The 24,606-nt window shown below is 33.1% G+C and overlaps 1 protein-coding gene across 2 annotated transcripts; it reads left to right on the plus strand.

Annotated features, from left to right (window-relative positions):
- The first annotated feature begins 18,908 nt into the window (after nt 1–18,908).
- ATMYB103 (myb domain protein 103) lies at nt 18,909–22,701 on the plus strand. 2 transcript variants are annotated; one of them, XM_079056591.1, is made up of 3 exons: nt 18,909–19,159; nt 19,949–20,084; nt 21,840–22,701. In XM_079056591.1, the coding sequence occupies exons 1-3, from the start codon at nt 19,009–19,011 to the stop codon at nt 22,537–22,539; spliced, it is 987 nt and encodes a 328-aa protein (XP_078912717.1). In that variant the 5' UTR covers nt 18,909–19,008; the 3' UTR covers nt 22,540–22,701. The 2 variants fall into 2 exon arrangements, with proteins under 2 accessions (XP_078912717.1, XP_078912718.1); XM_079056592.1 differs by having other exon boundaries at nt 19,955–20,084.
- The last annotated feature ends 1,905 nt before the right edge of the window (nt 22,702–24,606 follow it).

The raw sequence follows: 24,606 nt of genomic DNA on the forward strand, positions 1-24,606 counted from the left end.
GACTCTTGAACCTCCATAACTTGAGGACAAGTTATGGAGTCATAAAACCATTTAATTAGAACTAGACTCTTCATTTTGTAACCTTTGCCAACTTTTATGAGTTTTATGATTCTTAAATGTGACTTTTCATATAACTTGAGGACAAGTTACAAAAACACACTTTGGAATCAACTCTTAGATTAAAATGGATTGAAAACAACTATTTCACACAACTTTTCTATTAATATAAGAACCTCATAAGAACAAGATAATTCAAATCATCAATCTTCAAGAAATTAGCATGAACATACAAACTAATACAAATCTTGAAATTATGACAATTATCTTAGAAATTGGATTAGCATGAACATTACCACATCAAAAACAAGTTTATAAGTCCAAAAATATCTTAGGGTAATGTTCCTAGTCCAATTCCAGCCAAAACAATCGAATATATGCACCAAACTCGATTTTTCAGCTACTTTTGCAAGTATAACAAGAAAACAAGCCTAGGCTCTGATACCACTGTTGGGTTATGAGCATTCTAACACTCCTAAGTGTACATGCAACCCTAAATACCTTGGATATATGTTTTCTCTATTATACATACAATTATGAACATCCAAGGTATTATCCTAATCTAGCATACAAAATAATAAATATAACAAGATAGAATACATACCTCTTTGATGTAGAATGTCTTCATGAAGCTTGAGTGCCTAGTGCCCCAAGTGTGACACCTCAAATGGTTCACACAACACCAAATACACTTGGAATAACTTGAGAGAAACTTGAACACTCCTTGAAATCGTCTAGCCCTCACACTCACACATTAGTGCACGATTTCTTGAGCCATGGGATTCTTTTATATGGTGGCTATTAGGGTTACACCATGTAACTCATAACTTTACCCATTCCTTATGCTCCATGGATTTTAACCTCCATGGAGTATCCATGGGTCACCCCATGGACTTAGTCCAACATAAGGAATCTTGGATCACAAGCCCACATATATAATAATGAATGATTTACACAATCAACCCATATATTTAATTAGTCTCCTTTTGATCATTTAATTAATTCCAAATTAATTCTTGATCAATAGTAATTAAATAACCTTATTAATATATTAGAACTTATAATATATTAACCAACCTTAAGTGTTATTTCTCTCATTATAGTCTATCCAAATGCATGATGCCATGCAACCCAAATGGACCATGCCGGGTCGGGTCAAGTCTTACCAATTATAGTTATGGACTTAGACATTAATCCAACAGGTTTGTACCCTAGAAGCCCCAGAAGGTAAAAAGCTTCAAACTTTATGCATATATGTATAGATCTTGTCATTTTTGCTTTAAGAACCATTTCTTGTCCAAAAAAGTCCCAAGATGGTGCATGATGTGTTTTGGACGAAATGAACTGTCCTTCTAGACTCTTGAAGGGGTTTTGAGTGATAAAAATGAGGTCCTGATGGCTTAAGATGTCCCATGCATGGAGTAGGAAGGTCTTCATGGATTAAGACCAAGTATTAAGAGCTTTCTGGACATCCAAAGTGATAAAGTTCATGACTTTATGGGTCCTAGGCACATTTAGTCACTGGATCTGAAGTTTGGGCTTAAGTGCTTAAGCCATTAAGCACTTATTAAGATTTTGGCAAACCACTACGTACGCCCGGCGTAAATCCAGTACGCCCAGCGTACTGGGTCAACCACCCCGATGGTGGTCAACATCAGAACGAGTACGCCCAGCGTACCAGAGGAGTACACCCCGTGTACGTCCTCTGTTGGGCTTTTGACATTTGGGCTTCGGGTTTTGGGCTGTTTATGGACTAGTTGGATTTGGTCCTTTGCTGGACTTTATGAATATGATGTTTTGGGCCAAGTTTTGATAATGGATCTTGGAATTAGGCCCAATTAGGGAGTTGGGCCCAATTTGGTAAATTGGGCCAATAATGGGCTTTGAATAAGGACTTTCAAGGTTATGGACTTAGCATTGGGCCTTGGCCCAATAAAGAAAATGGACATGATGGATTGTGTGGACCATTAGTCAAGACTGTTATATGGTGTATTGAATTGGTATTTATTATGTGATAGTTCAGGATTTCCGGTGAGACAACGATCGGAGGTTTTCGGTACTTCAGCACTACTTGCGAGGTGAGTTACCTCACTATACCAAGGGGTCTAAGGCATCTAGGCCGACCCATTGGATATGATATCCTAGCCGTGGTAGTATGTTTAGTATGAGTTAGTGGTGCATGCTAGTTGCTATGCCAGTTAGGTAGATCTGTAGGACTACCTGTAGTATTATGTGATCATCTGTATGCACATTAGTTGTGTTATATGTCGACATATTATGTGGGATGGGTTGAGGTGATACTGCTCCGTGCGGTAACCAACAAACCCGGGAGCATTCCAGATACGAGCTGAGGGCCAGGTGGGGCATGCCAGACTCGTAATGTGGGATCGAGAGCATTCCAGATACGAGCTGAGGGAGACTCGTACTGTGGGCTCAGTGGCAATCCAGATGTGAGTTGGGGGCCCGGAAGGCAATCCAGACTCACACTGTGGGCCCAGGGGTAATCCAGATTGTAAAGCTGTGGACCCAGTACATGTTGTTATTTGTATATGTGTTATATGCAGTGTATCGGTATTTTGGGAGAACTCACTAAGCCTCAGGCTTACAGTTTCAGTTTATTGTTTCAGGTACATCAGGGGATCGCGGAAAGGCAAAGGCGTGATCGTACAACTCCTCATATTTATGTTTATGTTTCTAGGATACTCTGATATTATACATTTTCAAAACAAGTTTTGTAATGATTAATGGTTTTGAAATGAATTTAAAAGTTTAAATTTGGCATGATTTTTATGGGTGTTACAGTTAGAACTAGCAACCTATGTTTATTTCAACATAACACTTTCTAAATAATGTCTCCTTATTGACACATTAGAATGTGTCTAGTTTCAATTTATTTTGGTCAATACCTTAAAATAACTTCAATCAAATAGCTTGTATACTTGACTATGTATGCTTCCAAATTTCCAAAACTAATTTTCAATTCGGTTTTAGATGTTCATAGTTTGTCCTACAATGCTACTGAAGCATTTTATCATTTTATTATAAACTATTTCTGTAACGTCCGCATTTTCAGGCTAGTCAATTCAGAAATAATAAGCGTTAAAAATGACTTTTTGATAAAAGATTATTTAGGAAAAATAATTTTAAACAAAGTTATAGTGTATGTGACAAGGATTCCGTACATATAAAGAAAGCTAAAACCGCAGATTCAGACTAGTCAATTTAGAGATAATAATCGTTAAAAATGACTTTTTGATAAAATATTATTTGGGAAAAATAATCTTAAACAAAGTTATAGTGTATGTGACAAGGATTTCGTACATATAAAGAAAGCTAAAATCCGACTTTGTATGAAGAAGTTATGCTTCTTCGAAGTTTCGCGACTAAACTAACATGACTCTGCGTATCGTAAAAAGTGAATTTTTGAAAAATTACGTTTTTAGCATAAGAGATTTAAATGAAAGTCGTAGTAGTCGTTAAACCGAGAGCGTGCATATAGAGAACGTCTAAATCTGAATTCATTAGATGAAGTTATGATTTTTATAAGATTCGACATAGTAGTGTACAGATCAAAAACTGAATTTTAGAAAGGACAATTTTTAGCCAAAACAATCTAAACTAGAATCGAATATCTCGTTAATAGGAGTCTGTCGATATAAAGACAGTCAAGAACGGACGTAGGACGAGAGAGTTATGAATTTTTAACAGACTTTTGCAGTCTAAAACTATTAAAAATATAACTTTTAAAATAAAGTCAAAATTAGCCGATGGAGTCTAAATGAAAGTTGCAAATCTTGTCGATAGCTACGCGTGGATATAAAACCCATCGAAACGGAGCTCGTATGAATTAGTTATGAATTCTCTAAGATGTTATAAAAAAATTTTGTAGTCGCGCGCACAGACAAGATGCGTGGCGCACATTGACAACCCACGAGATTGCGACACATGGCACTACCCATTGAGAGATACGTCACCATGGCCGACCAGATGCACGGCGCGCACGGGACCGGATGCGCGGGGCGCAACCCGAATCAGCCTATATAAACTTCCGATTTCAGCTTATTTTTCTCACATCCTTCCTCTGAATCCTCTGGAGATCATTTCTATTCCTTACTCCCTATACTCCCTAGTTCCCGGTCACTTTAGCAGGGCCCGACAGTGTCAGATAGCCGTAGAACAAAAGCTCTCGGATCGAGATTCTGTCCGCATAATTTCCCGATTTTCACTAGATTAATATGTAAGTTAAGCTATGCTTATTTTATTTATGTGTAACTTTTAATTATAGTCATAGTCGTTATTATGAACCTATAATTAAGATTTATTAGTGATTCCAAGTCGTTATACTGATTGATCTATTTACGGGGATGATGTCGAGGCTGCATTTAGTGAGGTGTATAAAGTGGGATTTCCAAACAGTATGCTCTATATACCAAAAGAACCCTACCTTCGATATGATCCTACTTGGTTGTCTCTTATCAGCTATAGATCAGTAGACATTGGGATTTTTGAGGAATCTAGACTATTAATTAGTCATAAGAGGTAATAAACTAAGACATAGAGATAATTTAACATAGTTCATATCAAAGGAACAACCAAGTGCTGAAGCGAAGCGCTGTCCAATTTTCCAGTCATCCACTTTAACAAGTGAGTGCATATTTACCTTCATCTTACACATAGATATCAAGTATTTAATTTTCCTGAATGCTATATGTGCTTATTATCTAAGTTCCTGATATTTGCGTTCTATGAGATAACGATTTTTTCTAAAATATTATCTGTAAGATCTGTCAACTGGTATTGAATATGCAGCTATGCTGTAGTGGTCTGTTAGATATGTGTTCTGGTATTGAGTATGCTGCTATGCTGTAGAGAATTATAGAACTGTATGTTATATTTTCTTGTTGGTCATCATCTATGGAGTGCCCTTAAGGACTGTCTGTGGTTATGTAGGATAGCCTGAGAACTCTTGGTCTAGGATTTCTTGCCTTTTCCTCTTTTGTATATGGCTCGAGAGTAGGATCATATGTCCGGGTGGCTATCTCACCTCTGGTTACTTATGGTTACGCATTCTATGGGGGTTAGATGGTAGCGAGACTATATGTTGTGAGAGGATTAGCAGGCAGTAGTGAGCTGTATGATTGTTGTTTGCATGTATTATGTGCCTACATGATCCTGATTGTTTATATGTTGACATATTGTGTTTGGTTTGGGTTGAGGCGGTCCCGCTTTGTGCAGTAGGACAAGATACCTAGTGAGGGTCGGTTGTAAGCCGTAGGAACGGAGGCTCGAGAAGAGCGGTAGGGTTGAGGCAGTAGGCCAACAAACCCTAGGTATTCCAGCCCGATGGCTGATTGGACCTGTGTATATTAGCATTCCAACCTAGGGTATTCTATCCCGAGGATGACTGGAACCGGAGGTTGACTTGGCATGGGGTATTCCAACCCAATGGTTGACTGGACCCGACATGTTTGATTGTATATGTGATTTGTTTATATGGTGGTATTTTGGGGAAAACTCACTAAGATTTATGCTTACCCAGTTGTTTATGGTTTCAGGTATCATCGGTTATTGCTGAAAGTCGAAGGCGGGACTGTACACACTCATCAGCAACATTGAAGATTCCGCGTTTCTACAATACTCTGATTTTTAATAAATGTAATTCAGAATAAATGGTTTTCTTAATTAATGGATTAATAAATTAGGAATTTTACCTTAATAAAAATAAAAATTTTTGATAGTGAAAATAAGACGTTACGTTAAACTTAAAATTCTAAGCAATGATTGTGAGGGGAGTGTCTATTTTATGTTAAGTAGTATACCTAAATCGACACAAGCACTAGAATACATTAGGGAATGTGCCTTAATTGTTAGTATGTGCTAAAATATTTATATTGTAGCATACTTTAGGAAGAGATGCCTTATATGCTAACTGGTATGTAACAGAGCATGCCTTATGTGCTTACCTAGATTGCTATTAATAGAAAAGTTATGGTCTATTGCCGCCCAGATTCGGGAATTTTATGTGTCCAAGATTCTAAACGTTTAAGTACGGTATTAGAAATGTCATGTAATATTTCGGAGGAATAAGGAGGATTATACGTCAAATAAAACCTTCCCTATATTAAATTCTCATCTCTGTACACTAAACATCTACTTTGGTGTATAGAATGTCATGGTGAGAACATGCAGTGATTTAGGAAATGCTAATGGAAACCAGCAACCTAAGCCATGAGCGATCGAGCGTGCACCCGAAGAAGTTCCAGTAGCTGAACCTGTCACTATGGCAACACTTAGGGCTCTATTAGCCGAACAAAGAGAGGAAATGAGGTAGCTAATCCGTGAGAACAGTAGAGAGCCTATGACGCCTGTTGAGCAACCTGAGTTGAATCTAAAGCAGTCCGAGGAAGGAAATTATAGAAGGACTGTTAGTTAAGCAGAACCTCAAGTGGTTAGAAGAGATAACCTGAGAGAAGGAATGAAAGAAATGATGGACGTGAGTGTAAGTATAAAGACTTCATGGGTGCCAAACCACCAAGTCCTTCTGGAAGTCCAAAACCAGTGGATATGGTATTTGAGAGTTGCAATTGTAGCAACAAGCAGAAAACCGTTCTTGCAGTCAGACACCTGAAGACTAGGGTTTTAAGTTGGTGGAAGTTGTTGGCAGATACAATGTCGTGGGGAAAAGCCCTGAGGATGTCTTGGGAGGCATTCCTGGAGCAGTTGAAGATGCAATACTACTCGGAGGTGGAATTGATAGACTTAAACAACGAGTTTCAGAACCTGAAGAAGGGGAAGATGAGCGTTGATGAGTATGCCACCGCATTCACCAGCAGACTTTGGTCCAACGGTAAAGATGACAACTACTTTGAAGACAGCTATCAGAGCAGCCAAGAATGTTGAGACCCATCGTAGGGAAACATTTATGAAGAGGTCGGAGGTTGGAGATAAGAGAAAGTTGGAAGGATCCCCAAGACCCGATAAGAAGATTAAGTCATCAAAAGAATATAAGCATGGGCGTAACACGACGAAATGGTGCGACAAGTTCAGAAAGAATCACTTTGGAGAATGCATTGAAGGAGTGACATGTTATAAGTGCGGGAGAACTGGTCACTATGCTAATGAATGCACGGCCAAGAAGGAAGTATGCTTCAAGTGTGGTGAGGAAGGACACTTAAAGCAAGATTGCCCAAACAAGAAAGAAGTTGCAAGGCCAAATATTCCGACAAAGTCAAAAGCATGTGCATATCATATGATCCTTGATGAGACAACAATAAGCTGGGAATAAAGGGCGGCTTATCCAGAGATTGGGATATGAGGGAGGAAGCGAGTAGTATTAGAATGAGTGACCTAATAAATAAATCTTGTAACCATTTTCAAAGATAATGCAATTTCCTAAATTATGTTATGTGCTTTTTGTGCGGTTTCCTTTTTGTGATAACTTAGTGAACTACGAGATAATACTTGGGACGAGTTTGAGTAGGTGTGAAAGGTAGTAGAGATCTATACTACCAGAAGCACAGGACTTGTACTTGGATTAGAGAAAGTCACAAGGCTACTAAGTATCTAAGTAATCAAGTTATTTTGTTCATTTCCATCATTACCTTTGTTTCAGTAATGACTAAAGAAGATGATTGTTATTCCGACCCTACTGGTCATATCAAATCGAGTCTGACTAATCTATGAAGTAAGTTCGACGTAGCGTCCGCCTTTAGATCGAAGGATAAGATAATCGAAGCAATCAGTAGAGGTATCGTGTTAGCTGTTAAGATTAAGCATCATGTAGCTGGAATCACTACAAGATAGAATGTGATTGTATCACATTAGAACATGAAGAAAGGTACCTTTCATGCTAGAGTATGACTCAAAGAGACCCGAGTCTAACCATTACATCATACGATGAGATGTCATTAGAACATGACCCATCGGTATGTTACAGCGGTCGAAGTAAGGACCTTAATTTAGGTTAAGAAAGAGCAGGAGCCTCTAATGGAGATCGTATTTGAAAGGAAGAGTGGGTGCAACACCGTCAGCAGTCAAGGAGTTTAAGAGTTAGAAAATCAATAGAAAGGACATAAAGAGTAACGATTATCACCTAGGATGGAAAGATAACGTGCGGAGTCGATATACAAGCCCTATTTTGTTGATGATTCTGGGATGTAATTATCCTAAGGGGAGATAACTGTAACACCTGCAGATTCAGGCTTGTCAATTTAGAGATAATAGGTGTTAAAAATTACTTTTTGATATAATTTATTTACGAAAAATAGTCTTAAAAATGTTATAGTGTATGTGACAAGGATTTCGTACATATAAAGAATGCTAAAATTCGACTTCGTATGAAGAAGTTATGCTTCTTGCGAAGTTTCGCGACTAAACCGACACGACTCTGCGTATCGTAAAAAGCGAATTTTTGATAAATTACTTTTTAGCCTAAGAGATCTAAATGAAATTCGTACTAGTCATTAAAATGATAGCGTGCATATAGAGAACGTCTAAATCTGACTTCATCAGAGGAAGTGATAATTTTTTCTAAGATTCGACATTGCAGTGTACAACTTAAAAATCGAATTTAGATCGGGCGATTTTTAACCAAAACAAACAAAATGAGAATCGAAGATCTTGTTAATAGGAGTCTGTTAATATAAAGAGAGTCAAGAACGGACGTAGGACGAGAGAGTTACGAATTTTTAACGGACTTTAATAGTCTATGCATATTAAAAATATAACTTTTAAAATAAAGTCAAAAATAGCCGACGAAGTCTAAATGAAAGTTTTAGATTTCGTCAATGAATACGTGTGGATATAAAACCAGTCAAAATCGGAGCTCGTATGAATTAGTTACAAATTTTCTAAGATTTTATAAAAATCTGTGCGCAGTCGCACGCACAGACAACATGTGCGACACACATCGACAACCCACGATATTGCGACTCGTGGAACCACCCATCGAGTGACACGTCACCCTGGCTGACCATATGTGTGGCGCGCATGGGACAGGATGTGCGGTGCGCACTCCAAATCAGCCTATATAAACTTCCGATTTCAGCTTATTTTTCTCACATCCTTCCTCTGAATCCTTTGGAGATCATTTCTATTCCTTACTCCCTAGTTCCCGATCACTTTAGGAGGGCCCTACGGTGTTAGATAGTCGGAGAACAGAAGCTCCCGGAACTAGATTTTGTCTATGCAATTTCCCGATTTTCACTAGATTACTCTGTAAGTTAAGCTACGCTTATTTTATTTAAGTGTAACTTTTAAGTATAATCATAGTCATTATTATGAACCTATAATTAAGATTTATCAGTGATTCTAATTCGTTATACTGACTGATCTACTTACGGGGATGATGTCTAGCTGAATTTAGTGAGGTGTTTAAAGTGAGATTTCCAAACAGTATACTCTGTATACCAAATGGACCCTACCTCTGATGTGATCCTATCTGGTTGTCTCTTATCAGCTATAGATAAATAGACATTGAGATTGTTGAGGAATCTAGACTATTAATTAGTCATAAGAGGTAATAAACTAAGACTTAGAGATAATTGAACCTAGGTCATATCCAAGGAAAAGCCAAGTGCTGAAGCAAAGCGATGTCAAACTTTCTAGTAATCCACTTTAAAAAGTGAGTATATAGTTACGTTCAGCTTATACATAGATATCAAGTATTTAATTTGCCTGAATGCTATATGTGCTTGTTATCTGAGTTCCTAATATATGCGTATGAGATAATGATTTTTCCTAAAATATTATATATATGTATTTTACCGTACTGATAATATATGGGGTAGGACGGGTACAAAGAGATAAAAGAAATAAGATAATAGTTAAAGCCTAGGCAGGGTTTATCGAGGATTAAGCGGTAATCTTTAATAGCTAATTTGTTGAATTTAAGAAAATAAATATTAAATATGATTAATATCATAACAAAGTTCATCAATACCACCAATATCACTAGAAAATAAGTTAATATGATTAATAGAACACTAATTATTTCTCAAATAGTTTCTATTGAGATAGAACTTCTTCAAAGTGTTTAAATTTCATTGTTCGCTACTGCTTGGTTCATTTTATAGGTAGTAATTAGTCGCTAGGCATCTTATAGTCGGTCTCGTGTGTGTGTGTATATATATATATATATATATATATATATATATATATATATATATATATATATATATATATATAAAGTAAATTACACGAATGGTCCTTATGGTTAGGGTAATTTGCGCGTTTGGTCCATAAATTTTTTTTTAACTCTGAAGGTCTCTATTGTTTGTTTTTCTTACGCGTTTGGTCCAGATCTTACCTAAAAAGATTATTTTGCCCTTGATTTTTTTTATTTAAATAAACACACCCCAACCCCAACCTCACCCCCTCACCTTACCTTACCTACCATACCATTTTTCTCTATTTAAATAATTGTCTTTTTCTATAAGACATGGACCAAACTCGTAATAAAAACAAACAGTAGGGACCAAACGCGTATCAAAAACAATTAATACAGACCATTCGAGTTAAAAAAAATAAGTTAGGAACCAAGCACGCAAATTACCTAAGCTTAGGTGGGGCTGTAATGTATATTCACTTTTCCATATATATATATATATATATATATATATATATATATATATATATATATATATATATATATATATATATATATATATATATATATATATATATATATATATATATTACGTATTAACACCTCATGAAAAACCATTGATAGAAAAACGAAAGAACCATCAAATTAGAAAGTTTAAAGAGAAATAATTAAGTTTCCAATCTCCGCTAGGTTTACGTTCGGAGACATTATGAAACCAATTCCTAACCCATGTTTACCTTTTAACATTTGATATTCATGCATGAACACGACTAGTTATTTGGTTTTTCTGACAATATTAAACTTTAAAATTGACTAGTTTTCTTGTTTTTGTAACAATGTTAGGGGTGACAATTGTTGATACGACACGACAAAAATACACGACACGAAACAAAATTAGGACGAAACTGAAATTCGAATTCGTGTTCGTGTTAAGTGTAAAAGACACGATGTCGTGTCGTGTCGTGTTCGTGTTCAAAATTCGACACGAAATTGACACGATTTAGCATTTATTTGTCGTGTTTGTCGTGTTTTTCGAGTTATGTATAATTAAATATTAATTAAATAAACAAATTATTATATTATGTTATCTTTGTCGTGTCGTGTTTTTCATTTTTTAATTGGTTCGTTTTCGTGTTAGTTAAAAAAAAACACGACATCGTGTCGTGTCGTGTTCGTATTATATAAAACATTGTCGTGTCGTGTCAGACAAAAACACGACACGATAGCCCGATTTGCCACCCCTAAACAATGTTCAACTCTGAATACGTATTCATATGTGATGTAAGACTTTCATAAATGTTCATCTATGAAGCTGATTGATTTTATTGGCTGTTGAATAAATGTTGATTTTTAAATAAATGTTAATATGTGATGGTTATAACTTTCATATATATTCACCTATGTACATAATTAATATTTTGGGTTATAAAATGATATATGTTCATACATATTCAGTTATGAACAGTTATGAATATTCATATATTTCTCAATGTTCAATAAATGGTAGTCGGCAATTTTCACCTATGAAATAGTAATCGTCAATGTTCATTTATGAATATTAGTCATAATCACAATTTCTTGATGTTCGATGCTTGATGTTTTGTTGATTCACGCAAATAAATTCTATAATTTAGGAACATCATTAATAAACTATTACTTCTTTTTTAAAATAAAATAATTATTTTACCATCATACATCTTTAGTCCTAACTTGATATAATAGTAAAAAAGATGGTTGTATCGACTATGGTTTTATGAACACCTGGTTCTTTGTTGAACTCATCTCTCTCTCTCTCTCTCTCTCTCTCTCTCTCTCTCTCTATATATATATATATATATATATATATATATATATATATATATAGTCGCGATGTTTGTCGCCGCTAAAGGTCTAGAATGCCGCCGCTAATACATTAATTTGGTGGTGACACGTTGCCTTTAAGGGGTCGCCGTTGTTTCTTCGTCGCTAATTCCTGCAATTGCCACTAATGCTTCGTCGTAACTATTGTTATTTGTCGCCCCTAATGCACCGTTGCCACTAATATCATTCGTCGCCATCAAAGGTGTCTCCACTAATCGTAGTTTTATCTTTTTTTAGCTTTTTTTAAACCGTTCTCTCCAAGTACAGAAAAAAAACGTAATAAAAATATAATTTTTTTATGAAATATTAATTACAGAAAAATAGATTAAACATTAAAATTTAATAATTCGACATGCCAAAATATTAATCCAAACACTAATTGCAAGATATGTTATAATTCTAACAAAATATTACATAAATCTTAAAAGTAGCTACATGTCATCATTGCTCTCATCGTTCCCTTCGGTATCATTTCATGGTGGCAACGATCGAAACTTCTTCAAGTGTCACTCGACATGTCGGATCTTAGCATTGTTTGAAGCATATTCTACTACAAAAAAAACATAATCATATAAGTTAAACAACCAACTTACCAAAATATAATCAAAGTACAAAATATATTACCAACACATCAAACTAAAAAACTAACAATTATCAAATTTGAATTATATATAACCAAACTAACAAATACAAAACTACAAATTATCAACATATCAAACTATAACTAAACTAACAATTACCAATGTACAAAATATCAATATATCAAACTATAACCAAACTAACAATTAGCAACATATAAACTATTACCAAACTACAATTACTAACATATGAAATTATCACCACACCAACAATTACCAACATATTAAACAATTACCAACTTATCAAACTATAACCAAAGTAAAAATTACTAAAATATAACCCATCTAACATTTACCAAAATATAACCAACTAACAATTATCAAACTTCAAATACCAATGTATCAAACTATAACCAATATATATATATATATATATATATATATATATATATATATATATGACATAGTCATTTTCACGGTCATTTTAAAAAATTTATTTATGCTTATTTTAAAATCAGAGTATCATTTTTGAAGAATATTATTGTGGAATTTGTCCCCAAAAAATATGATAAATATATTATCAAAACATTACCGAATAAATGTATTTTATTTATATTAAAACATTGGGATGTCATCGTCAATATAGAAACATAAGCATAAACAGACTTTACATTTATTTACACTAATGATTAACATCTTCTTTAATCTTTCAGTGTAATGTATCTCCGCATTGATACCTATGATACAAATAAACTGAGTGGGTCAGGTTGGGAAACCTGGTGTATACATTGGGTTTTCAATCCACAATAATATAATTATTATGTTTAATCATCAAACAATTAACCTAATTTCCCATCCTCATTATCTTCCTTATTCTTAAGAATCTTCCCTAAGAATCATCTATTCTTCATTCATTCATTCCTAAGGATTGTCATAAGAAATAAGCACGAAGTCCATCGCTGCCAGAGTTTATCTAACAGGCACTAAGTACATAGTTGCCGATGTTATCTACAGCTGCTAATGTTATCTATCAGGCACTAAGTCCATAGCTGACAATGTTCATTTATAAGGCACTAAGTCCATAGCTGCCAGGGTTTTTAGAGTACATCTGGTGAACACGTAGTTCAAAGGTTATCTATTAGGCACAGCTGCCAATATTATCCATTAGGCGCAGCTGTCAGGATTTTTAGAGTACATCTAGTGAACTCGTAGTTCAAAGGTTATCTGTTAGGCACAGTTGCCAATATTATCCATTAGGTGCAACTGCCAGGATTTTTAGAGTACATCTGGTGAACACGTAGTTCAAAATCACCTACAGGTTGTGAGCATGCTAGCATTCCACTGGACTGTCTAGAATCGTCTGTGTTTGTCATCTATACTCTGCTACATGACTGGATCAGCGTTAAAGTCAAGAGTTTTCATCCTCTTTCACCTCTCATCATCTATTTCATCTTTCATCTCTCATCATTCATATCATCTTTCATCTACCCATCTTTACCCAATATATTTATAGGTAAAAAAAATACATATACAGTTTTAAAATAAGTAAAACATGTATAAAGTGTTCATCTAGTATAGATATCATTTAAGCACATATAGCATGTATTAATATTAAATACTTCATATCTATGTGTAAGATGAAAGTAACTATGCACTCCCTTGTTAAAGTGACGACTTGAAATTTGGGTAGCGCTTTGCTTCTAACAATTGTCTTTTCCTTTGACGAAACCTAGTATTATTACCACTAAGTTTTAGTCTAACATTTATTGCGACTAATTATTAGTCTAGATTCATCATTAACTCAAAGTCTACTTCAAGATCTATCAAGTAAGGAACAACCAGGTAGGATCATATCGGAGGTATGGTCCGTTTGGTATACGAAGTATACTATTTGGAAATCCCACTTTAAACACCTCACTAAATCACAGCCTAGACATCATCCCCGTAAGTAGATCAATCAGTATAACGACTTTGAATCACTGATAAATCTTGTTTATAGGTTCATAATAACGATAATGAACTTAAACATAAGTTATACTTAAAGTATGGTAAGCATAACTCACTTACAGGGGGGTTAGCGAGAAACCAGGCTCTGCGCGGGCAAAAATTCTGAGCCGAAAGCTCTTCTTCTCGGGGCCTTCTGACACTACGGGACTTGCTTCTAACACCTAGGAGGTGCTAGGGAAAGGATTAGAGGGTTTGGGGGTGTTTGAGAGAGAATGGATTAGAAAGGTGTGAGAAAACAAGTGATTTGGGCCTTCTATTTATAGGCTGGAAATCGCACGAACGCGGGGCGTTCAAGAGCTGAACGTTGGGCGTTCGCTGCCACGTGTCGCCATCTCATTCCATGTCGTGGGGAAGAAGGTGAGGCTCAGATTGTGCCACGTGTCACTCGCAGGTTTAGCCCAAAATTTATTATCTTCTAAAATCCGTAACTTTCGCATACGAACTTCGTTTTTGACGTTCTTTATATCCATGCGTAGGTAGCGACGTGATCTACAACTTTTGTTTAGACTCTGTCGGCCAATTTTGATTTTATTTTTAAAGTTATATTTTAACCGGCTTAGACAATTAAAGTCCGTTAAAAATTCATAACTTTGTCATCCGACGTCCGTTTTTTACTGTCTTTATATCGTTAAGCTCCTATTACCGAGATCTTCAATTCTCGTTTAGGTTGTGTCGGCTAAAAATCGATCGATCTAATATTCGATTATCGGGTTGTGTACTGCCACGCTAAATCTTAGAAAAATCATAATTTCCTCTAATGAAGTCAGATTTGGACGTTCTTTATATGCACGCTCTCGTTTTAACGTATACTACGACTTTCGTTTAGATTTCTAAGGCTAAAAAGTATTTCGTCAAAAATTCACTTTTTACGTTATGTGGAGCCGTGTCGGTTTAATCGCGAAACTTCGACGACTCATAACTTCTTCGTTATAAGTCGGATTTTAGCGTTCTTTATATGTATGGAATCCTTGTGAAATGTACTATAACTTTGGTTAATATTATTTATCCTAAATAATCTTCTATAAAAAAGTCATTTTTAACGCTTATTATCTCTAAATTGACTAGCTCGAATCTGCGAGCGTTACTATATATATATATATATATATATATATATATATATATATATATATATATATATATATATATATATATATATGAGATTTTGAAATTAAAGAGTGTTGTTTTACCTGTGATTATGGTGGTGGCTAGTGGTGGCGGCTGTGGTGGTTGTCCCTGATCGTATATCGACACAACCGTAAAAGTTTTACTCTCGATGCCTATGATATGGCCGCGTTGAGCACCTAAAAGTTTTTCAAAATCATTTCTTACTTCACCTGGTGTTAGACCTCTTTCTTCAGTTAAAACTTGATTTTGTTGATTAAATTCTTGGACTAAAGCATTTTGTATTTTCAAAAAAAATGATTAAAATTGTAATATAAATAAGCACTTATATGAAATATATATATATATATATATATATATATATATATATATATATATATAATTAACCACTTACATGGGAAAACATATTATCAGATTTCCCAACTAGATATGCTATGGGATGTTCTCCCACATATATCGCCCAATCTCATGGGAAAACATATTATCAGATTTCCCGATAAGGGAAAATGTAATATCTCTGTTAAAATCTAAAGCCACAAGCTTCCCCTTGTTTTTTAAGTAATAACTTTGAGAGTTTGATATTTTTGGACAATCCTCTTATTCTTTTTGCTAGAACAACTGAAAAAATATAATTAAAAATATTAGTCACAATAGTTTATAATAAATGAATAAAAATAGCAATTAAATAAATTATAATAAGACATACCATCCTCTGCGTGTTGTCAACGACCAAAGCCTCCTGGAGGTAACGGATCCTTGACTCCATGACCTCCATGTCCTAAGCCCATTATATCGGTCATGATGTAAAAAAGTATAATCCAAGTAAACCCCATATATAGCCTGGAAAATTATAAGATATACAATATAGAAACACAATATGAATAAAAGTTCAATATTGAATTAGGAATCCAAATAAAGTTTCTATTACAAATTAAGGTAATGATCATTTTTTTCATTATAACGTCACACTTTTTTTCATACTTTCCATTATACAGGATACTTTATAAATTAAGGTCATGATGATTATAGCACCCTACTTTTTTCATTTTTACATTATAACATTATACTTTTCAAATTGCATACAAATACACAGATGCATATGTAATTTTCTATTTCCATATATACATTATACATACATGATACACATACAAATACACATATACATACATGATATACATACAAATACACATATACATACATGATACATATACAAATACACATATACCTATATGATACACATACAAATACACATATAGAAACATAATACACATACAAAAACACATATGCATACATGATACACATAGAAATACACATATACATACGTGATACACATACAAATACACATATTTACATACATAAATATACATATACATATAAAAAATATAAAAACATATTATAAAGGAATTTGTGGTGGTGTAATCCGACGGAGAAGGGTGGTGGTTGTAGTATTCTGGAAGCATGACCGTTTTTCCGGCAAAATTTCGGCATAGGACTGAAAAATACGAAAAATCGACTTTTATGTTACTGGGGAGAAGACAAAGAGAAAGATAAACATAATAGACGAAGGTTTCACGACAAAATTGACTTGTATCTCACCTTTCGTTGTCGGTAATGTCGTGGATGTCGCCGATGATGAGCTACCTTGTCGCCTGATGAGGAACCGCGAAATAATCGATAGCAGGGGAGTAAATCTGACGTAATCGACGGAAGGAAAGTAAAATCGTCGTAGTTGTGTTATAGAGAAAAGGGAACGTAGAAGACCAAAAGAATGAACAATGAATGTTATAATCTTTGATGAGCATTAGTGGCAACGACCATCAGCAGCGACAGGTTGGCCTTTTTTTCGAGCATTAGTTGCGACATCCGTCACCAGTAAACCGCTATGTACGACGTGTGTCAACATTCGTTGGATTATGCACAAAATCGACGGGTGGTGTTTACTATCGAAAATTCACTCGAATCGGTGTCTATGAGCATTATAGACGACAACCACCTTCAGCGGCGACATCTAACGCGAAAGGTAGATGTATCCGAAAAGGTGAATCCACTAATGTCTATTATTCTTGTTATATATATAGAGTCAAGATCAAATAAGAAGGAAAATTTTGGTAGGAAGGTAAGAAGTTTTTTTTTTCTACATATCATTTTTGTGAAAAAACAAAATGAATCACTAAATAATTCAAAAGTAAGATGATTCACAAGAAAAAATTCAAAAAAAAACGTCTTTATGATTAATTTTAATGTAAATTAAGAAAAAATTCATTTTTATAACAATTGTAGTAAATAACAACAAAATCATTGTATAAATGAATCATCGAGATGTTTTTTGGGATTTTTTGTTGTGAATCATGTTATTTTTTAGTCATCTAGTGATTCATTTGTTTTGTTCGTAAAAAAAATATGTAAAAAAGAAACTTCTCATCTTCCTACGAAAAAAAATTCTGACCGGATCTCTCTTTCTCTCTCTCTCTCTCTCTCTCTCTATATATATATATATATATATATATATATATATATATATATATATATATATATATATATATATATATATATATATATATATATATATATATATCACAAGCTAGATTTAGTAAGGAAGACAAAATATACTTTTCACAATTTTTGCTAACCATATTTTTTCCGACCTTGTTTATACTATTTGTATGTAGTTTTTGACATACTACGTACAAGTCGGTTTCTATATTATATAATAATTGAAAAGCTATATATATATATATATATATATATATATATATATATATATATATATATATATATATATATATATAGAAAATAGTCATCAAGTTAATGAAATGTTTTAATTATGTTTTAAGGATTCAACAAGGGTCTAATCAACACGTAAGTTTGAAGAAAAGATCCAATAATTAAGGGTAAAGAGTTATATATAAATTTATGTGGTTGATGTGTGTTTGAGATAGAGAGGCATGTATGTGACTTTGGTTACGTAATACTACAGATCTACGTAGAAAATGTAGACTTTAACATATAATTTGATGAAGTGTCGTTTTAGGGTTAGATAAAAACTAAACCCCACATAAATCAGTGGCTCCCACGTCCCAGCACCAATCCGCCTCAGTATTCCCAAACATTTCAAGGGTAAGAATCATATATATATCTTGATACCCTTTTGCTTCGATCTTTAAATATATATATATGTATATATGGCGGCCATATTTCTCGTTCTTCTTTTACTTGGGCAAAACCCAAGAACAGACAGCTAGAGATACATACTTACATTTATATAGAGAGTGGTAGTGTATGTGTGAGAGAGAGAGAATGGGACAACATTCATGTTGTAACCAACAGAAGGTTAAAAGAGGGCTTTGGTCACCTGAGGAAGATGAAAAGCTCATTAGGTTCATCACAACTCATGGCTACGGCTGCTGGAGTGAAGTCCCTGAGAAAGCTGGTCTCTCTCTCTCTCTCTCTCTCTCTCTCTCTCTCTCTCTCTCTCTCTCTCTCTCTCTCTCTCTCTCTCTCTCTCTCTCTCTCTCTCTCTCTCTCTGTTTGTGTGTGTGTGTCTCTCTCTCTGACTGTGATTGACAATAAAATATGTTATAGTGAACCATATTCTGAATATATAGTTTATGCTCTTGATTCTATCTTGGTGAAAAAATGGTGACATATAATTAAGTTCTACACATGCGTTAATAAGTGGTACACACTATAAACAAACATGCTAAATCTGAAAGGTTTTTTCCATTTACCCTCCTTTTGCCCAGCTGCTCAAAAATTGCTGGTCTGTGTAACAGGGACAAATGCTTGGCTAATTAGCCAAATATTGTAACCTCCTTTTGCCTAACCTCTCGCTAGGTATTCTTTGAATATAAGCTAGCATTGCTGTTCAAAAAACAAACTGAAGGGTTTAACATCGTACCCATGTCACTTTGACGACTTAAATAATGCAAAAATGTTTACATTGTCAATTCTCGATGCACATTGTTGTGTGTTTATATATATATTATACACTAATAAAATCTATGACAATGAATTCAGTAATCTGTAAAAAACTAAGCAACAATGCACGATCTGAGGTATCCTTAAATGATTTGACATTGTATGGTTTCATGTGACATATCATTACTAGTTTGTACGGTTGTACCTGCGTTGCTGTTCGAATATAACCTAGGAATGCTTGATTAGGAATCAATTTTAAGTATTTGTGTGAATGTGCATGTCTCAAAGGATGTTGTTTTAGTTTCAGGGCTTCAAAGATGCGGAAAGAGTTGTCGATTGAGATGGATAAACTATTTGAGACCAGATATCAGAAGAGGAAAATTTACACACGATGAAGAGAAGTTGATCATCAATCTTCACAGCGTTGTGGGAAACAAGTTAGTTTTCTCACAATCAACCATCATTGTAGTTAACATGTGAAACTTAAGTAGCAATATCACTCAAACAGCCAACAAACAATTGCAATAACTATATACTCCATTCGTCCCAAATTAATTGTCCATTTTTTACTTTTTAAGTATTTTTTCTTCAACTTTAACCTTAAATTTTTTTATTTGTGATATATATTAGTTGATAAAACTTATAACAATGAAAATACATTTAAATACAATCCATTCATATATTTTGCATATAACAATGAAAATACATTTAAATACAATACATTTAAATATTATCTATCAAAAACAAAAATATTCAAGGTTAAAATTGAAAAATAAAGACTTTTATATATATATATATATATATATATATATATATATATATATATATATATATATAAAAGTCAGGTTAAATGACTTCTTTCATTTTTGTTCATTATTTCAAAGTCTCTGTTGTCATTATTTCCGTCATGAATCAAAGTAATCAATTGACAAGTCACAATTTAATTCTTTTTACGTTGTATAAACGAAGATATACGATATGCAAAACGTTGAACGGAACAAAACAACTGAGGTTATAATGCTTTCAAGAATTAATATCGATATCCGTTAAGCATAAGTTATCCGAAGAAGTTTTATTGTTATATATAGCACTAATTAATGCCTCTTTTTACAATGTTTTTGTTGTGCATTTCTTGTTATATAGGTGCTTAAAAAATATTAAGGAGAAACAAGACGATGTTTGCAATCGTGGCATTTTCAAAAAATCCAAATAAATTACAATTTTTGTAATTAATAATCATAATAAAATTTTATATCTGATTTTATGTACACTTATACTTCAAAAACTGAGATTTAAACCCACCATTACATGATTTTTTTTTTGAACAAGCAAGAATTTTATAGAAAACAAGCTAGCAAGAAGCTAGAATTACATGAGTTTGATAAAAGAAGGGCTAAGACACCAATTTTCCCAGTTCAAGAAGACACCATTACATGATTTTTTGATTTTTTTTTTATTTACATTTCAGTTTTATAAAAGAAGATTGTTTTATATATACTCCATTTTTATATAAAACTGGAGTGTATATATATATATATATATATATATATATATATATATATATATATATATATATATATATATATATATATATATATATATATTAGTTTATAACTTGTGTGGGAACCACTGTTTATAAAATTAATTCAATTTTTATAGCAAAAATTCATAATTACTAATAATAATTTTAAATAACCTATTAATTAAGAGATATACCAAAATTTTAAAGTTAGTTATAACTTCAAATTTAACATATAATTAAAAACGTAAATGTTTCTATAAAAAGTTTAAAATCAATTATTTAAAACCTTAACGTCATTAATAGTGATATTGATTTGCCTAATATATCTCATTGATACATGACATAATATTAATGTGAAATTGTATTATATAGACACATGGCAAAAGAAGATTAAAACTATTATTTTATATATATATATATATATATATATATATATATATATATATATATATATATATATATATATATATATATATATGCTAGAAAGAACTTAACTGTCGCTCTCAAAGTTGTTTACGCTACATATACATGAAAACAATGTCACATCCTAATTAGCTTGTTATATTTCATGTTTTTTTAGAGTGATCATATGCATTCGTCATGCTTACTTTATGTCTCAACTATTATACTATTGCAAAATGCTGACAATGCACTATGTTCTTGTACGTAGATGGGCCCACATAGCAAGTCATTTGCCCGGAAGAACAGATAATGAGATCAAGAATTATTGGAATTCTTGGATCAAGAAGAAGATTAACCGGAAGCCCTCATCAACAAGCATGATGACACGTCTAAGTACAACTTCTACAAGCATAGATCAACCACATTCCGACTGTGGGTACAACCCAACCCATTTGAGTTTCTTGAATCAAGATTTGTGCATCAACAACATCAAGCAACCAAATCAAGAAACAGTATTCTCTTCTCCTTTGAGCTCATTATTCATGCTTGACACAAGCGGTTCCGTACTAGAAGGGCACAATGGGGATTGCATTACACAAACCGAGTATTTCAATGACTCGATGTGGCAAATGAACAAGAATCAAATCCCGGAATTGCCCTCACAAGTGCTAAACTTTGCCACAAATAACAGCATTTATTCAGGCTATTTGCCACCATTAATGGAGAATTTAGATGGCATGGTACAGGGACAAAATTGCGATTTGAACAATGGGGAAGGAAGAGAGTGCTTAATTCAAAAGCAACAAGATTTTAATGAATGGGTTGAGGATCAAACAAACCAGCAATGTCCAGGCTATTTATTTTGGGATGATGAACATCAAGAAGTACAGCTTGGTGGTGAAGAGATTGTTGTTCATTCTGCATCAAACATAGGACCTACATTATCTACGTATCCTACATCATTATAGAGATTGCCATGAAAAGGGTTTGACTGTTTCTTCATTCTTTGACTTTTTTATTTTTTGTTTTTTATTTTTTATTTTTTGTTTTTTGGGTTGGTGAGAGTTTGCAACTAGCGAAAATACATATGCATGCAAGGATTTCTTTTGTTTATGTATAAAGAATGACATTACAAGAAAAAATTACAGCTTACAAAAGTATGGTACCGTAGTTGACATGAAATACGTATGATATATATATATATATATATATATATATATATATATATATATATATATATATATATATATATATATATGTTGTGGGGTTCTCCTATTAGCACGAATAAATTCGTGTATAAACATTATATTAATTTGAATAGTGCACAATAATTCCATCATATTTGCACTATAGATAAAATGACATTTAGCGGCACAAAAGAAGTGCCACTAAATACCAAAAAAGTGTCACTAAAAACTCACTTTGTAATCTGCGGCACAATAATAAAATGTCACTGAAAGTGCTCCCACTAAAAGTCTTTAACGACACTTTTTGGTTGTGCCGCTGCGGTTTTAGTGACACTTTCGGTTATGCCACTATAACATTTTTAGCTTTAGTGGCACTTTTTTTATGCCACTAATACATTTGTTAAAATAAAAGTCATTTTCTTATATTTGGGGCACATGCTCTAGAAAAAAAAAACATATTCAAAAATTAGGTCCGATTACTATTTTAATTTCATTGAAATAATAAAAATACAATTAAGATTATAAATGGACATACCAATATCATTATTTGAAATAAAAGTTAATTGACAAACAATAATATGCAAAATAATTACAACATTGATAAATTCTTTGTCAAAGAATATGAGTAAAAAGATTTCATTTTTTATAATGTATTAGATGTTTGTACTTTCTACAAAAACCCTCATATTATTCATAATTGTCATTCTTCAAATAACTTGCTCAGTTGCTTTCTTTCATGATCTTGTCACATAATTGTTGTTGAAGGTTAGAAACTTCTTCCTACAAACAAACTATAACTTTAGCAACTTCAACTTCAAGTCATAGCATATTAAAAGCTAAATAAGAAAATTAATACGATATACTATTACATAGCACATGATAGGTTCATTTTAATGTTCTACACGCAACAATATTAACCAACGATTAACATATAACAAAACAAAATTATAACTAACAAATATATTTTTGACAAAAATGCAAGTTAAGATGACAAAATAAAATAAGAAATTAATGACAAATAGATAGATTTAATATTTTAAAACTTAAATCATATTATTTAATGATAAATTTCTTTATTTTGTGTTTTATACTTTTAATAATTTATATTCTATAATAACGTTTATTTCTTTTGTTTATAAGCATACTAACAAATAAAAAAGAATTTTGTCTAGTGAAATAAACGTTGTATTTGCTTCTTATTTACTAATGACTCATTAAACACAAATTACTTATTTTAATCTTCTCCTTTTATACTAACAATTGTCTTTTGCTTTTGCAGCCATACTTTAGTCTCTTTAATACGGTATATGATCACATCTTAGACTAGTGGCAGTAAATGACAATTTTGCCCTTCGAACACTCCAATAAGTAATTTTCACATTATGAGGGCCTTGATTTACAATCAAATAAAAGATTAAAAATATTATGATTACCTTGACTTCCTTGAGCCACAGTTTCTTTAAATATGAATCACCAAAAACAATTGAAACCATAAGTGCACCATGAATGTTTTGCAATTGACTTTTCACAGCTTTACAACATGGGCTGAAAAGTTGTTGCAAGTTGTGATCCATAGCTTGCTTTTCATTTTCACATACCAAAATAAAACAAAAATTTTGCATCAAAAAGAAGAATTAAAATAAAAGATCGTCCAATACCTTAAAATGCATTTAAATGAGTAATAGAGAATCACCTGAGGCGCACAACTCTCTGGCCATAAATACCAATATTTTTAGCATATGATTGAGAGCATTCAATAAAATGATCATCTTCAAAGAAACTCCTAATAGATTTCACACCCTTTTCTGGATCACCACTTGCAAACCCTTGATAGACCATTAACCGAAA

This window comes from Lactuca virosa, chromosome 6, assembly GCF_052849685.1.
Source record: "Lactuca virosa cultivar CGN04683 chromosome 6, Lactuca_virosa_CGN04683_v6, whole genome shotgun sequence".
In the NCBI taxonomy this organism is placed as follows: domain Eukaryota; kingdom Viridiplantae; phylum Streptophyta; class Magnoliopsida; order Asterales; family Asteraceae; genus Lactuca; species Lactuca virosa.

Excerpts from the sequence above, each read along its gene's own strand:
- ATMYB103 (XM_079056591.1), top strand. The coding sequence starts at position 19,009 with ATGTGTGAGAGAGAGAGAATGGGACAACATTCATGTTGTAACCAACAG. Across the intron at positions 19,160-19,948 it reads TGAAGTCCCTGAGAAAGCTG|TTTCAGGGCTTCAAAGATGC; the intron begins GTCTCTCTCTCT and ends ATGTTGTTTTAG. Across the intron at positions 20,085-21,839 it reads CACAGCGTTGTGGGAAACAA|ATGGGCCCACATAGCAAGTC; the intron begins GTTAGTTTTCTC and ends TCTTGTACGTAG.